We start from the raw sequence: 17,363 nt of genomic DNA, 5'->3' as shown, positions 1-17,363 counted from the left end.
GAGTAAAAGAGAAAGCAATTTTTTGTATTACTTATAATTATTGTGAAAAAATTTTTTATTTTTATAAGATAATTGAATTAATGTTGTCAGAAATTCTAGACAATGAAGCCTAAAAGCTCCAAAGACCGTCAGTATTACCAGGGTTGCTACTTTTGTTTTCTCTGCTGTTGGTTCCATAGTAGCATCAATGAATTTGAAAACAATATTGAACATAGTTACTGTATTCAGTAATAAAACACCACAACGTTATGTAACTAGTGTAACAGTTAAGTCAAATTAAAATTTGGATATATTTTAATACCAGTGTTTCTGTTATAGGGCTTTGACTGCAGTGACATGCAGTCAAAGCCCTAGAGTTCTTTTTACTGTCACATAACACCTGTGATACATTTTTTTTTTTTACATCTATACTGCCAGTGCCTAGTGAGTAGAATCCAGTTTAGTTAATGTCCAACACCGATTCTTGGCATTACTTGCAGGTTCTAAATGTCTTATGAGCTTCTGGAAAGGTTGTCATTTCTAAATAAAACTTGATATTGACAATGTAGAAGTCAATTTACTTATGCTGCTATACACTTAGACATAGGGAACCATTTCATCATTCTGCTTTATTCTATCTCTACTCACAATATGTTCTCTCTGTTTTTTCTCATTTTTCTTCATCTGGTCTGTTCATGTTTGGCTGTGACTCCATCCTGGAGAAAAATATCAGCTGTGCTGCTGCCATCAACACCTTTGTTTATAGATGTTGGAGCTTGGCCTGTTTTTCAGTGTGGTCCTGTTTCTCTAACTGTAATCTCCGACATGGGAGATGGCACAGAGCTTGTCTCCTTGGCTGTATCTTTCCTGGATAGTGCCACCTGGGAGCTCGTTGACAGTTGCCTTTTGTATCTCTGCTTATTTCTGTATGTCTGCCTCTGACTCCTTGAACTGCAGTCAGCCTCGGCAGATGGCCACTCACACGGAGTATGGTTCTGTTGGAGTTTTCTTCCTGCTACAAGGAAGTTATTCCTCTCCACTGTTGCTACAAGCATGCTTAGTGAGGGATTGCCTTCAAGTCAATGAGTCGATGCAATCAGCTGGTTTTCCTTAAATAGAAAGCTTTGAATCAGTTTGGCTGTGTGATCTGGTTGAGTTGTCTCTGTGGGGCACCTTGGGGGTGACGTGTTGTGGATTGGCGCTACATAAATAAACTGAATTGAAATGAAACTGTATTCAATTTGTACAGCAAGGGTTTTAATTTTTCTCTAAGGCATTGAGGTTTCTGTTACAAAAGAAATCCCACTATATTGGATTAACATCAGCAATGACAAGGAATAAAAAATGTTAAAAAGTATTTGCTACTATCTAAAAATCAAAATAAATTCTATTCCATTTTTTTCAATAGACAGACAGACAACACTATATTATATATATTATGCTGCCAGAGAAATTAGATAAAAGAACAAAATGTTAAAGACATTGGTCAATGTTCTGTGAAGCAGAAATAACTAAGATTATTCAAGCAATGTAAGCTCAAAAACCAAAAATAGTGCTAGGTTTTATAACACTGAAGAGAAATGATAGACCTATTCACTATAAACAACTATTGGTTAATTTATTACTTTTCCTGACACCAGAGTTGTGAACATTACATGATTTATCAAAAGGCCCTGACATGAAAAAAATAAATAAAAATCAAAGGCTTTTCTATCAGCGGTGTCAATAAACTCCCACATGCTGATTCCGATAATAGGTTGTTAAAACACTGCATAACCTAAATATGTAAACATCTAAATACAGTTTCCTTTTTTGAATGTAACCACATTAAATTCATGATCAGGTCTTTTCCTCTAAATGAATGTTCTATACAATAGCTAGTATTGAAGATCAAGGTGGACATTGCAGGAGCGAGCTTTTTACCAGTCAGTTTGTTGTTGGTACGAATAATAACTACCGATAGAGGGTGTTTTACACAAAAAAAGAAACTTATGTATTTAGCAGCAGCCCTGTACAACTACTGCCTTTCTCTCAATTTTCTACTGATATTTGGTGACAAGCTATAGTAGTAGGGTGGGAAACTAAGTGTTTTTACTTCTTCTGCTCTAGTTGTCAACATCAGTCTGGCTTCACTGTCACCATAATCTGTGTTATTATTAGTAATGTTAGCCTCCATCGCCTTTACAACTAAACAGAGGTGTGGGGGGAAACTAGTTCTGTTGCTTCCCTATTTAGGGGTTGACTGAACTGTCAGCTAATTTTACAATTTCCCACAGTAGAGGAGAGTGTTGTGTGAATTGGAGCTTTATAGCCAAGCATCTTGACAGGAAGCTTATACCACCAGAACCCCATTATTGGGCTGTTTCTGTCTGCAAAACTATTATTTAAACAGATAGTTATATGTGTGTACTTGAGGTTTTCTGCGTCCCTGATGCAGAACTTTTTAATTCCCTCTCAAACATCAATGTTGTAGCATTAACACACCTAACATGTGGAATCACTCAGCTTTTTTCCTTGTTATTTATCTTCATAGGAAAAGTACATTTACACGATGCTGTTAGGCTTTTCAATTAATTATCCACAAAAGAGGGTTGCATGTTTTTATCTGGATGAACTCGTGCAACATTGGACAAGGGAAACATTTTGCAGAAATATGAATGTGGAAATTAGAAAGTTTGCATCAATGTTTATGCTAAATATTGTTTTAAAGTCATTTATTTTTTCAGCATGGATTAAACTAAAATCTTTATTTCAACAACGCCATCAAGCAAAACCCATAAAATAACAATTACTAAGTAACATTCTCACAGAGTTTCAAAGCCTGGGTGAAAGTAAAGTGAAGGACTTTACAACTTGTTTTACATTTCGACTCTAAAACCAGTGATATACAGTTACTGTAAGAAAAAAAAAAAAAAAGAAAGAAAAATAGGGTTTCTCTGTCTAAATATTCCCCTCAGTTCAGTCGTGTCAAACAGAAAGTGTGTTCAGTATTATTAATAATATTATTATTATTTGAGGTTAAATACATTTTACATAATATCATATTTCAAGTAGTGTCATTATATAAAAAAGTTTATTATGCTAAAAGTAACTGGAATTTTGAGCTCTGCGTATATTCTTGTGGGAATATAGTTAATGATAGTGATGAAATATTAAATTAAAGTCTACATAAACACTTCTAATTTGCCAATTTCACCAATCAAACAAATTAAGAGTTGTAGACAATTCAGTTACTTCTATAACAATGCTTTAGTCAGTCAGAGAAACCTCCGGTCACTCTGGCACTTTTTTCACAATAAAACATTTAAACTGTAAAAACAAATTATCCTAATCACCTTTGATGTAGTCAGAACTTTGGTGTACTTCTATAGTTAGATAAAGTTGAACACTTATCCAACAGTTTAACCACTAATCAGCTCATACAGAATTGATTTTAAAAATCTGCAAAACCAGAGGAAGAAGAGATGACTGTACCACAGCAAACTATCCTCTACTAGCTGTGGTATGGTCCTGCTCTATTATAAAGAAAAGGGAAGGGATCTAGAAAGAAAAAAAAAACAGACTGAAAGCAATCTGAGGCAATTTGGGAAAGAATGCCAAGCGATCAAGACCTACATGGATGTATGATGTACGAGGAAGTGCAAGTCAGTAAACAGCAGAAAATAGTCTGTGAAACAAGAGGTCAGAAAGATTTACAGCAAAATCCCTCTGCTGATATGTTTTCAAACACGTCTGTTAGGAATTGTGCAAAGCAAAAACCTTCAAAAAGACAATAAGGTTAAATACTTCATGTCAGCAATGCTAAACACTCCAAAAGAGAAAAGACTGATTTAGACTCATAGTGGAGCAAAGGGGATTGTAGAGTTTAGAGGGCTTAGAAAGTAGATAATATGATGTTTGATCACAGCACATCGACTACATTTATTGCTTTGTTTCATGTCCTAAGCAGGAAAGAGTGATGCAAGACAAAAAGGAACTGAAGAATGTTGAAGGCAAAAGAAATAATCTGCGTTTTTAGAGGGTGAATTATTGCGAGGCATACAGAGAGAGAGAGTCTGAGCAGTTCCTAAGCCTGGGCGTCACGCATGCTTAACCTTGCGCCAGCATCTGTGCGATGCGTCTTGCATGTCAATGACAGACGAATATCAGAAGAGAGGCTTCCAATCAACTGCTGGTGTACTTGCAGTGTGGGGATATGTGGCGGGGTGGCACAGCAGGATGTGCACTTACATTAATATTTTTAAAATTACAATGCAAGTTAAACTAGTGTAACATAGAGCAGTAGGTGATACAGTATCACCAACAGAGATGCCATCAAAATTAGAAACCCCGAAAAGAGTGTTAAATACAAATGCAGACAAATATATCCAAATACGTAGATCATGTACAATCAACCTTTTTGATTATTTTTTATGTTAAAACCACAAAGCTTGATGCCATTTAGTGGGGTTGTATGTGATAGATCAAGGGGTGGATAGAAAAGAGGTAGGCAGAGGACGAATGGTTTGTTATACAAATAAAAAAATCTGAAAAATGTGATGTGAAATTATATCAAGGCCCCAAGTGTTTACTCACCATTTTTTAGGATAACCCTTTGCTGAAATTAGACGTTCAATTCTTTTATACTCTCCCGCTAAAAAGCTTTGAATTCTAGAGACTGTTATTATTGTTACATGATTTTGTGAATGTCAATTATGGAGAAATTTCAGTTTTAACATTGACTGGTTCATAATGAGACATATTAGCAGAATGGAAATAATATAATTGTAGCTATGAAAGTTTGTTGCCGATCACCATTCTGCTGAAAAGTGAAACAATGCCTCAGTCCTACAGTAAGTATTTCATTCCATTGATCTTCTCTATATTTCACTCTATCCATCTACTCGTCAACTCAGTTTTAATGTGTGTTGATTAAATAATACTACTTATGCTTCAGCGATAGTATCTAGGTGTTGCTTTATTGTATGTCTCGTAGCATGTCCGTTGGTTGTGCTGTTCTTTTTACATCTCTTTGCAGGTGATGAAGCAGACTGAAAATGTTTTATTATTATCTCCCTTTTATCTCCTCTTTCTTTTATCTTTTATCCTTTTTTTCTGTTTTTCCTTTCCTGTTCTACCTACATTGCAGTGTCCATATAATCTGTAAAACTCCCTACATAATTATAATAAAGCAATTTATATGCATAAATCAAGCGGAACACTATGGCGATAGCCGTACTGCTCCACTTGTGAAAGTAAAATCTGTTGGGCTCTTTTTTGACATTAAGACCATTATTCTTATTGCCACATCGCCAGACAGGACACTGTAAAAAAAAAAAAATGTTTGTTGAACAAAAGCATCCTAACGGCATGATTCTGCTGCCACGGTTAATCTTGTAGTATATGCTAATTATCATATTTCTGCTTGTGGTAACTTCAAAAATATTTTAAGGATTTATTTTTACAAATAGCACTTTTCTGGGAGCACCTTGCACCCCATACAGAAACCATGGGGCACATGACTAAAATGCTGAAGTGTCACTTCATGGAGTTGGATTTGTGCCATACACTTTAACCTTTTTAGAGCACAGATTGAACAGGTCTATGTTACATGTTCAAAGCCTTGGATATTGGTTTATAACCTAAACATAGCTTTGCAGCTTCTTCAGAACTTTCTAATTGTTATTAAGAGCTTTGGGGCTACATGCTGCCTCACTGTTGCCTTTGAATCCAAGCATGGAGTGTGTTCCTAACTTGCATGCATTTGTTCATTAACAACAAGGGTTCTAAGAAAGGCTTTGATAGCACTTCTTTGGAAAGTTAGATCTCTGGCAATGAGAGACAGACAGAGGGATGCTTGAGGATAAAAGAGGACCTTTAACAGCCTCTAATACGTTCAGAAAGCTGCTTTCTGTCAGTCACTGCTTTAAGGACCAAACATGAGAGTTTTCTTTCTTCTTAGCAGTTCGTGTAATCTCAGACAATTGTTAATCTGAGACTCTTCAGCAGCAGTGTGAAACTGGTACCCTCTCACAAAGCATCAGAACTGGGAAAAGACAACAGAGCGGTGACAGTCCTCTGTGTTCTCTCCGCTGTTCACAAGCATCCCAGGAGAGCTGGAGAGGCTATTAGCCTTGTAATAATCGTTGGATGTTGTACTTTGCAATCACACAGATGCAGAGTGACAGGCAGACCGACAGATGGAGGTTGATTTTTTTACGGCCCAAACATATGGTTAAAATGCCATGAGCTGACAGCCCTGGTGGAATTACAGACTCACACAATATGCTCTCCATTAAAAGTCGTGACAAATTTGTGGATTTATGTGGAATTAATCTGAGAGGAATTTGGGTTTTGCATGTTGTTATTTTGTAAGGGATGCAATAATTTCAAATAACCCTACTGTATTAAATAAAACAGACTTTACAACCGCTGTACAGCAATAGTTGAAACTACTGACACAAAGATCAAGAGTGTGCCGTGCAAAACATTGAAGAAGGAAACGCATTAAGGAAAATACAAGAATTCACACAATGAAAATACAGTAAACACACACAAACACAATCTTTAACTATTGATCATCTACACAGAAGGGCGGAGTTTTAATTGGGTATTAGATCGTGATTACAGCTATCTTTGACTATCGGCACCCACACCTCTAAATAAAATCTGATTCTAGATACATGTTGCCAGCTACTTTCTAAGATTTTATAAGCTGGAAGTCAAACGAGCCGAGTAACAGTGTGTTCATCGGACAGTTATTAGCCGCCATTGATTATTTTAATGAGCACAGTTTCATAACTGTATTTATATGGCTATTTTTTTTTTTGTTGAAGTAACAAATTTGTGTTTTTTCTAGAAATAATTTTCTATCCTTTGGAAGAGAATCTGTCTTGACTGCTGCAACTTCCTGCTTGTCTCCGTAAAGAGCCCTGCTCTCCACACTGTACTTAGACAGTTGTTGTTGTGGGGAGGAGCAGCTGAAGTGTGTGGGTGCAGCAATTTGTTTTCAAATTCTAATAATTCTACAAATTAATCTAAATCAATACATCAATATTCGTTGATTTTGTAAGCTTTTCTACAGAAATACCATCCAATGTTTTCAGTGCGGAGTTTCCCTGCTGACAATATGCAATTTGTGTTTGTGCTAAATACGGTAAATTTAAACCGCATTGGTTGGGCAACTCTGTTCTGCCCAAACTCTACATTAAAAACAATCATCACTGAAAGGACATTTACATCTACATTTTTTAAAGAGTTCAAAACTTAAAGCTCTTTAAGTAGGGCTGCAGCTGACGATTATTTTGCACATTGATTAATCTGTCGATTATATTTTCAATGAATTCATTAATATTCAGATAGGCAAAAGTTTTTTTTATGAAATTAAGCCAGGTGAAACAAAAATGTTTCCAGTCGAGGAGTTCTGGATGAAGAATATTGACAGACAATATATATATATTAGTGCTGTCAAAATTATCGCGTTATTATCGCGTTAACGCGAGGCCATTTTAACGGCGATAATTTTTTTAACGTGAGATTAACGCTATGTGGTTTTAGGGTACAATTTTCCAAGTACATCCTGCTGCAGCCTGTGAGAAGGCGGGGCTATTTTCCCCCAGTCTATGCATTTTCCATAGGCTTCAAGAGCGGAGCTCCTCAAGGAAAAAAAGACGCTCATACACTGGGTGACGCTAGTGCCTTTTCTTCAAGCCCCACCACCAACAAACAAGTTGAGTGTCTGGTAACTAGTAGCAACCTGAAATACGCTGAGAAAACAGATTACTGAGGTGAAATGGAATCTGCTACGGCACTCTTGCTGTCTGTGTACGCCACAGGTCGGTATCGTGTGTGTGTGTGTGTGTGTGTGTGTGTGTGTGTGTGTGTGGGTGGGTGTTTGTGTGTTCTCATTTTTGTTAAGAGGCTGAAAAGTAACTTTCTAGAGCATAGACTACCTCCATCTAGTGATGTCGGTCTATTGATTTTGATGTATTGATTGAAAATTGTTCATTATTATCTTGGTTAATTAACATATAATGTTAACTGTACTACATTTTATAGCAGTAGGGTAAAATGCTTGTCTTTGTTCAAAAGACTGTATTAACTGTAAAGACTGTCTTTTACATCAGCCTGTTTTCAGGGCCTTTTTTTTGGCTACATATTTGTTATTTTTTGCTACATGCCTCCCCATCTTCTTGCCATATGTTTCTATGGCATAAATCAGTGTCTGTGACCTGTTTTCATTAAAAAAAAAAGAACATTGGCACCAACCTAGCCTGTATGTATTTTTTGTATGTCATCGAGAGTATTTAAATGATTTTCAATCAGAAAAAAAATTTGCGATTAAAATGCGATTAATCGCGAGTTAACTCAGGCATTGATGCGATTAATCGCGATTAAAAAAATTTAATCGATTGACAGCACTAATATATATATATATATATATATATATATATATATATATATTTTTATGATTTTGATATAATTACTGCTCTACGTGGGTCGCTCTGTCAGCTACAAGAATGTTTTACAGTCTCTATACTCCAGTTAACAATTAACTGATTACTAAATTCATTGAAGGTTATTTCAATAATCGATTAATCACAATTAATCTGATAAATTTTTTCACAATTATCACCACACACAACTGCGGACTGCAACGTTTTGGTAACGTCTGTAAAAACCCTGTGCTGCTTCAACTGCTCCTTCTGCAATTTTTCGTTTTTAAAAAGAAACATGTTTCTCCTACAATTGGACTTATCACTGAAATGAGCCCTGTTTGCTTTTCAGTATAATTTCAACAACTTGACATTTACAACATGCTTAATTTCCAGGCCTCTTATTTTGGAAACACACCACCAGATGACTATTTTGTAGTCTTCTTAAATGTCTGCCTAATATTTGTTTACCTATAGTATTTTTTTGGTAAATATCAACAAACTGTAAAGAAATATAAACAAATAAAATAGAGTAACTAGACACAAGAGTTGAAAATGAAACAATTTGAAACCTGTTATAATAAATTCTGCGTGTTGGACAGTGGCGGCCTCTGGAGTTTTCTTCCGGGTGGGGCAATAAACTAAAAAAAATCGACATATACCAAAAAACAATCAAAGTAAACTAAGTTATTGCACCTGTATATATATATGAATGCTAACAAAAATGCTTATAATGCTTATAAAAATTTTTTTTTTTATTAAATTTTGCCCTTGTGAGGCTTTGTGAATGTAAATCTGTGTTTTGCATGGTCCAATATTGTGTCACAAACCTAAAACAATCATGTACCAGTATAATAATGGAGAAGCTATCAGTCGGTTTTATTTTTTTTTCCATTTAAAGATTTTTAAAATGTATTTTCTGAGATGTCTTTATTAAAGAGAAAGCATGCAAATTAACAAACACATAGAAAAAGTACACTATATTATATTATTAATCCCAGATTGTTCATTCTTCTTTGACTTTTCTAAAAAGTGCTTTAAATCAGTCCTACCTGTTTATCCATTCTGGGTCAGATCCTGACATTTGTAAAAGCAGGCAGGTAAAGTAGAATAAAGCTTCAGCCTCGCTGCTTGCATTTAGCCAAGCCTTGTAGCTAAACCAGGTCCTGGAAAAAGACCGAGTGTACAGTCTCCATCCGTCTTTGGACAGCTGATTAATTTAGATGTTTGGCTGTTCAGGTCCAAACAGTTTCCCCTCCAGCTTATCTTGGTAAGTTTGCTTTTACTTCTGCGACTGGACCTGTCAATGAGCCGCACTACCACGATCTTAGAACCATCAGTTCCTGTCAGCTCTCCTATACCTTTGCATTACAGAGGAGCTACTGTACATGTACAACTTTTAACGAGAGTCAGTGGCAGAATATTTTTGTGCCCAGGGGGTGGAAAGACGGCACCAATCCGAAGACAAACGAAACAGCTTTACTTGTAATTAAAGATTAAATATTTATCTTGCGTATCTAAAAAATATATTAATATATTTCAAAATATTTTTATTTTATAATTACATTTTTGTCTTAACGTCATTGGCCCTATCGCCCTCTATTGACCAGCTGCCACTGCAGTTGGATCTATATAATACTGTGTTATCACTAACAGGAAAAAAACAAGATCCACTGACCCCATCTTTAATTTTCCAACAATATTATTTTCTTAGCTAAAATATTTTTATGATGCCAAAAAATTTGTTTTTGTTTGCTCTAACGAGTAGACCCCCTGACAGTTCTAAAAAAAAAAAGTGTGATAATCCGGGTGTCCAGACTTATTTTCATTGTAGTTATCCTTTAATGTGACTCAGAGGGGTAGCCTGAATATCTCCTCTAGAGATGTCCCGATCCAGGTTTTTGCACTTCCGATCCGATACCGATATTGTTTTTGGACTTCCGATCCGATACCGATACTGGCCGATACCAGCCTATCCGAGCATGTATTTAAGTTTAAGTTAAAGTATTTAGCCTTAGTTGTAAGACTCATGTTGAAAAGGGTTTTAGTACTCTTGATAACATCTAGCCAGCTAAATTAGGTGAGATTGAATAAAACACAATGCTTGGTAACAACAAACTTTCCTGTTTATTAAGAGATAAACACAAACTGGACAAAATTATGAATAGCAATCTGAAATTGCACAGTGAACAGTAAAACCGTAAACAGTTAAAGGTGCAAGTATTACTGTAAGTTTTAATGAAAATGCAAAACAGGGAAACACTGGCGCAAAATAGTGGAATGGATCGTTTCAATCTGCGAAACTGGAAAATACGGACCGGATTTTTTTTTTAAAACTGGATCGGCATTTTACAGGCTTTGCCGATATGCATTTTTTTGCCAATATTGGCGTCCCGATCCGATATGTGGATCGGATCGGGACAAGCCTAATCTCCTCTCAGATAAACATTCCCAGAATGCACTGCTCTGCCTGAGTCTATGCAGTGCTGTATTGGCAGCCTCCTAGAAGGCTACTAAGGTGTTTCAGTTCTGAAGTAGATGTGAGTGTGAGCACATGCGGGGATGATCATCATTACAGAAGAAATATTCATCATACCAGACTAATGGGTGCCAAATGAAGCACAAACTTAGAAAAATCACAAATCAAGCTGTACAAAAAAATAAATTACAAGTGTGCACTGTAACAAAGATTAATATTTTGGAGGAAATAAAAACAATAAGATGTGATCTAAAATGGTAATAAGTAGAAACCCTCCAAGTATGTTTATGCCTCCCAGGCAAAGTTTTCTCTTTATTTCATAACACACACAGAGGAAGGAGGAAAAGAGGAATGTGCACTATGCGCTGCAATGCTGCTCAGTCAGGACCACAAACCCAGAGCTATGTGGAGTCCTCTGACAACCACTGACTGAAACTTACACTCGTTCAACAACTGCAGTACACAATCAGTAGCTGTGTACTGTCACTCCAAATCAAAATCAGATGCAGACCTTAACACAGGTAAATCCAGACATAGGGAGGAGAGAAAGGACCCAGCAGTGGTGCCATGTGAGAGCTCTGGAAGGTGTCCTCTGGATACAGCAGTGTAAAGACTCACATAGTCAGTGATATACTGACAAAAATAAGCATAGGGTATTTTGAGTTAGAAATCAAGGTTTCATAAAACATTAAGAATGGTGTCTTCTTTATGCAAAATAGAAGAAATACTGTTGCTTGCATATCGTGTGAGAGATATTGTGTGAGATATAATAAGTATCTTAAAAAAGCAGCTAACGCTTTCTCATTACAAACTTCTGCTGCTGAGGTAAACAATGGACCATAATGCAGTTTGCGCTCCCAGGTAATAGAGAAGTTAAGGAATCACAGAAAACTTAAACAAGATGAGCCAATCAGTGAGTAAGACGGCAATCTGATTGTTTTTCCTGCACATTTAATGCATCAGACTAAGAACTCTAAAAACATGTCACCCAAAGTGATTTGCATTGATGCACGCTTTGAGTTGAATAAGGCAGGGAGCAGATGCTTGCATCCATTAATGTGCGCACACTTGTCTTTTCTCTTTTGTTAGAAAAACATTGAGATCTATCAATATCATTATAATCAGATCAGACCCCAACGGAAAGTGGAAATCAAAATTGGTTCGATCTGTATATTTCCACTTGTAGACTGTATTTACTGTCTTTACTATGGTTAAGTCCTGCAGCAGCTATTAACCCTCAATGTCTCATCTGAACATGCAAATATTGAGAGTTTTCTGGACATACTGCAGCCCAAAACAAAACAATAAAGACTTATTACAATAAAATCATCTTCTATCTCACTATGTTCTATTTCAAACTCCATTTAATCATTTATCTTGTTGCCCTTTCACTTTTCTATCACCTTTTTTACTAAAAATGTTAACTCATAAAATGATGTTAACCCAATCCACCAGCAAAACAAACTAATGTTGATGGGACTATAGTGTAATAATTAATTTTAGCGGAAGCACCATACCTCATCTGGACTTATTCATTGATTAAACCATAAATCCAATTCAAGGGTAAACATTGTCTGGTCAGTCTATTATAGATCAGGCAAATTTGAATAGTTGTATTCAAAATTCAGTTTAAAGTTACATATTTTGGGGGATTAAAGATCATTTTCTACAGTGTTTCCATTCTCTCCCATAAATAGTAATTTCAATAAATTTTTTTATTTACATTTGTTTGAGAATTTACTTTTTAAAATGTATTTATTTTCAATCATGTCTTGCAAAGATATTACATAGAAAATGTCAATATTTAACAGAGCTCTACATCATATTAACAATAATCTCTCAAGGTTAATTATATACATGATAGAAAATACTGTCAGAGGGATAGAAGTAAGAGACTTTTATAAATTTGTGTATTGAAGCTAAACCTTTTTAGAAAAATCAAGGTTTTTAGGGATTCATTTTGATGAGATTTCACATGAATTTTATATTGTTTTAATCTTTTAAAACTCTTATTTTTCATATACAATTTTATCTGCAAAATCATATGGGGAACTTTTAAATTGTAGTTATGCGTTTACTATCTAAACAAATAATGAAATATACAGTAGATTTTGTTGTGAGCCGGACACACACACAGACAGTGAACAGAGATCCATACAGGCTAGTCGCTTTTAGAGCTCTACATCTACATGGGCTCAATGCCAGAGTCCCTTGTCTACAGGGGTCCATTCTAAGGTCAATACGACAACACTGTAAACTAATGATCCAGCAAATTCCCTCAGTCTCCCTCTCTCACCTCCTCCTTTGCGTTCCCCAATCTGTTGCTACCCTTCGTCTCTCCCGCTCTCTGATCCCCTGCTGCTCCACAGAAATGAGAAGCAACTGAAGGCTCAGCAGTGGCGGGTTTGCTCTACTCTGATGGAGACCACTGATAAACAAGTCTGCTTGTTAACAGACAACAAAACTTTAGCTCACTTATTTTTTCCTCCTTGCTACCCAATACTTTCTTCTGCTTTGGGAGTTTGGCACTAACAGCCGATGGCCTGCGAGTTGCACAACAAAATGTAAACAACGATAGTAGGTCGATCTGCAGCTACATTATCAACATCATATGAATTAAAGTGGGAAAATTAGCCTTACACATACATGTGTGAAAGTGTGTGGTTTTGTTTAGTAGACAGTCTTGTCTTGATGGGTTTGCAGTTGTGCCATCTTATCACCGCTTTCCAATAACAGATTCAACTATAAAGATTGATCTAAAATAATTGTGTCCATAATGGACGATGAGGTTAAAAGTGCTTTTCTTTTACATGTTGAACTTGAACAGCAATTTAACTGGGGTGAAAAAAGATGTGAGATACAAATTTATATGGCAAGGTTTAAATACAGTAACACAGCTGGAAATAGAGAGTGGGCATTCTGCAGTCTATAATGGAACATACTTTTTACAGGTATACCTGACATTGATAATATATGCTTCACTCCTTATCTTAGACCTTACTTTAAGGCTGATGACCTAACCATCAAAACTGATAGATTATGCTGAGATTTTTTTTTTCCTGCAGACTTGCATGACTGTGCAAGGTCCTGCTGCAGTCAGTGAGTCAGTCAAGCTGTGGGTTCTCAGGTACACTGTAGATAAGCAGAGAAATTAAGTTATCCTGAGCGCATTCTGTCTCCAACTTAGGTTATAGACTAGGGCTGAAACAATTAATCGGATTAATTATGACTAATCGATTATAGAAATAATCATTAACTAATTTAGTAATTGATTAATCATTAACTTGAGTATAGACTCTAAAATATGCCTTTAGCTGATAGTAGTGTCCCACTTAGAGCAGTAATTATAGCAATATTGTAAAAAAAAAAAAAAAAAATATATATATATATATATATATATATATATATATATATATATATATATATATATATATATATATTGTGCATTTATGATTTTTTTTAAATTTTGTCTATGCTCTATCCAGAACTCCTTAAGTTGAAAAGTGTCAGATTCACCTTGTTTGATTTCATAAAAAATATTTAAGGAATCCATGCTATCCGATTATTAATCCAAAAAAACTATTGACAGATTACTTGATTTGCTAAATAATTATTGGTTGTAGCCCAATTATAGACCTTATTATAGTAAACTATAGCTGTTTATCAGCTATAATAAAATGCGGACCTGAGAGAGCAGAACTTTAAAGGTGTTTATCATTAAGAAATTTTAATTTATAACTAAAAATCTCTAAGTAACAACAACATTGGTGTGCTAATTAATCATTTTAACTATTTTAACTGGCAAATTAAAAAGAACAAGTTAATATAATTTTTCTTAAGTGTAAAGTTAACTTAAAACTACCTGAAACTGGGCAATAGCACAACTTTGTAAGATTGGACAAATGCCCTATATTTACTGCTCATACATAACATCTAAGCACCGACCTCTTTAATGATATATGTCCTCTATCCTTTCTTCAAACAGTGCATCCTCTAGCGCTTTGTTTTATAGTTTATGAGGAAGCATAGAACAGCTACAGCAATCTTCAGGCAAAAACCAGTCAAAACAATGTTCTACAGCCGAGGTCTTCAACAGGGGGTCTGCAACCCCTAGGGGGTCCACGGATGTACTGCATGGGGTCACAAAAAGTTTTGGTTGATTGGACTTTTTTTTTTATATTCCCTCTGGAAATTGAAATTACTTCAAATACACATTAACATGAATTCAAAACACTAGTAAACAGATAAATGGAGGCAGATGTCATCAGTGCTAGCATTCAGTGACACACAGGAGCTCTTTCAACATAGGCACCATTTCATTCACAACACCTGTCCCATCAACCAGGAATCAGAATCAGAAATACTTTAATAATCCCAGGGAGAAATTACTTTCATTACATTACTCCATCTGTAATAGAGTGACTATAGGATCATTTCGATATAACACAATTTCATAAAATATATATAATTAGGGGGTCCCATCTCGCCATCAGTTTGGGGGTCCTTGGCCTGGAAAATGTTGAAGACCCCTGAATTAGAGCCATGTTTCTTCAAAGCTCAACACAAACAGAAATCACTTTCTCCAAAACCTGAGACAATGGTCCAGCAGGAAAATTTTTAAAAAGTACTAACAGTCATCAATACACATCTTCAGAGCAGCATCCAGAGGGGATATAAGCAGAAATAAGCAACAATAAGGAATTACTATACTATACTATTAAAACTAGAAACTTTTGGTTGGCACAAAAAATAACGTTGTTTAAATTTTTAGGCAGGTAAAGTGCAGAGTTGGATGAGGCGATGTTTCTTTAAATTACAAAATTCTATGAATGACAAAAAAAAAATAGAAACAAATAATTATAGTAAACTAGACAGACAAAATACTAAAACTGACAGCTCATTTACAGCTCATTCATAAGAAACACAAAAACAATTCCAGCCATTTTCAGGTGAGCATACCCCAGGCACAAGATCACAGTTTGCTGCCACACATTTCACCAGCGTCTGCAGGTGAACTGAACAGAGGACTGACTGAGCGAAGCGGCCCTTCAGGGGCCACAAAGCGGCTCCTGATCGGACCAACGCTCTGACTCTCTCTGCCGCTGTCCACTGTGAACCTGCAGTTTTGCACCGCAAGCTTAAAAATAAACTGCGAATGTAATATCAAACACAAGCCAGTGTCGCAATGCAAAAAAACCCCAACTGAATATAAATGTTAAAAATACAAACATTAGAATAAAACGTGTTGAGAAAAGAAAATGCGTCTCTAGCGCAGCTGGATAAAAAAATAAAACCGTCTTAAAATAAGTGATAAACACAAAGATGAAACTAAAACGAAAAATGTCTAACCTTCAAATTCCAATTAAATCTTTAAACTAAATGTCTATATTTCCTAAAGTAAAGGAAGCAATGAACTTTCCAGGGCTTCCTGAGCACAGAGCTCCGCTGCGCGCCGCCCTCCCCTGCTGCAGTTCTGTGTGTGACTCTGCCCCCACGGTCGCTCATCAACTTCCCCCACAGCCGCTGTTTCCTCCCCCATAAATAAAACTTACTTTTCTCTGGCTTGGCTGTCGGACGGCACGTTGCTGCTCTTGCCTTTGGCGTACATGCTTGCAGAGAGCCTCCGATTGTCACGCACCTGTCAACTCATCACAACCTCCTTCGGTACGGCCCCGTCACCATGGCGACACTAGCAGCGTCGTTTCCTATTGGATGTCCCGCTGTGAGCGACCGCCCGCTCTCCTAACAACCACCACTGATTGACAGTTCTAAGCCACTCCCACATTGAAATAACCCCACCCCTCCTTCGCTCTCTCTCCTTCTCTCCATGTCTCTCCTTACCCTGTAGAACTGTCTCTCTCTCTCTCTCTCTCTCTCTCTCTCTCTCTCTCTCTCTCTCTCTCTCTGTGTCTGTCTGTCACCATCGCTTCCATTCCTTCAGTGATTGGAAAGGTTTTACTGACATATAGAGACTCACACATATACTCCAAGACAACATGCTCAGATATACACATCTGCAGTACCTCCCTCATCTTCTCTCTGAGCAGAGTGGGGAATTTGAAACCGTCCAACTAGGATTTTAAACAACTGGTTTTGGCTGTTCCCTTTATAGTCAATCACACCCTCTGCTGACACACACACACACACACACACACAGCAAAAACAACAGACACATATTTCCATTACTGTTTTACTCACATATGTGAGGTCATCCATTAAGGTTGAACCCCCGTTTCGTTTCCCACATGTTTCTGTTTTATTTGTTAATATTTCCATTTAGTACCAATAAAAAATGAGTCATACCAGTATATCCCTATATCATTCTGTACTGCTTCATTTGTTGAAGCCATAATAAAAATATAAATAATTATAGTTCATTTTTATTTAAAAATATCACTCCCCAATAAAAAACAACATCATTGGTCCTACATAATATTTAATTGTTATTATTATGTTGATTTCCTTCATGGTCAAACAGTAGTGATAAAATT

The 17,363-nt window shown here is 36.2% G+C and overlaps 1 protein-coding gene across 2 annotated transcripts in view; it reads right to left on the bottom strand.

Moving 5' to 3' along the window:
- LOC119787786 (single-stranded DNA-binding protein 2) overlaps nucleotides 1–16,628 on the bottom strand; it is an 87,403-nt gene extending 70,775 nt beyond the window's left edge. Inside the window, exon 1 of one of the 2 annotated variants that reach the window (XM_038291822.1) lies at nucleotides 16,425–16,628. In XM_038291822.1, the coding sequence (XP_038147750.1) occupies nucleotides 16,425–16,480 (56 nt within the window). In that variant the 5' untranslated portion in view covers nucleotides 16,481–16,628. The remainder of the gene's footprint in view (nucleotides 1–16,424) is intronic. The other variant, XM_038291823.1, reaches the window with a different exon arrangement.
- Between the last annotated feature and the right edge of the window lie 735 nt (nucleotides 16,629–17,363).

This window comes from Cyprinodon tularosa, unplaced genomic scaffold (genome assembly GCF_016077235.1).
Source record: "Cyprinodon tularosa strain WSP-4 unplaced genomic scaffold, ASM1607723v1 ctg300, whole genome shotgun sequence".
NCBI lineage: Eukaryota > Metazoa > Chordata > Actinopteri > Cyprinodontiformes > Cyprinodontidae > Cyprinodon > Cyprinodon tularosa.
Note: the sequence above shows the minus strand (reverse complement) of the source record. Positions and strands in the feature narration are given on the sequence as shown.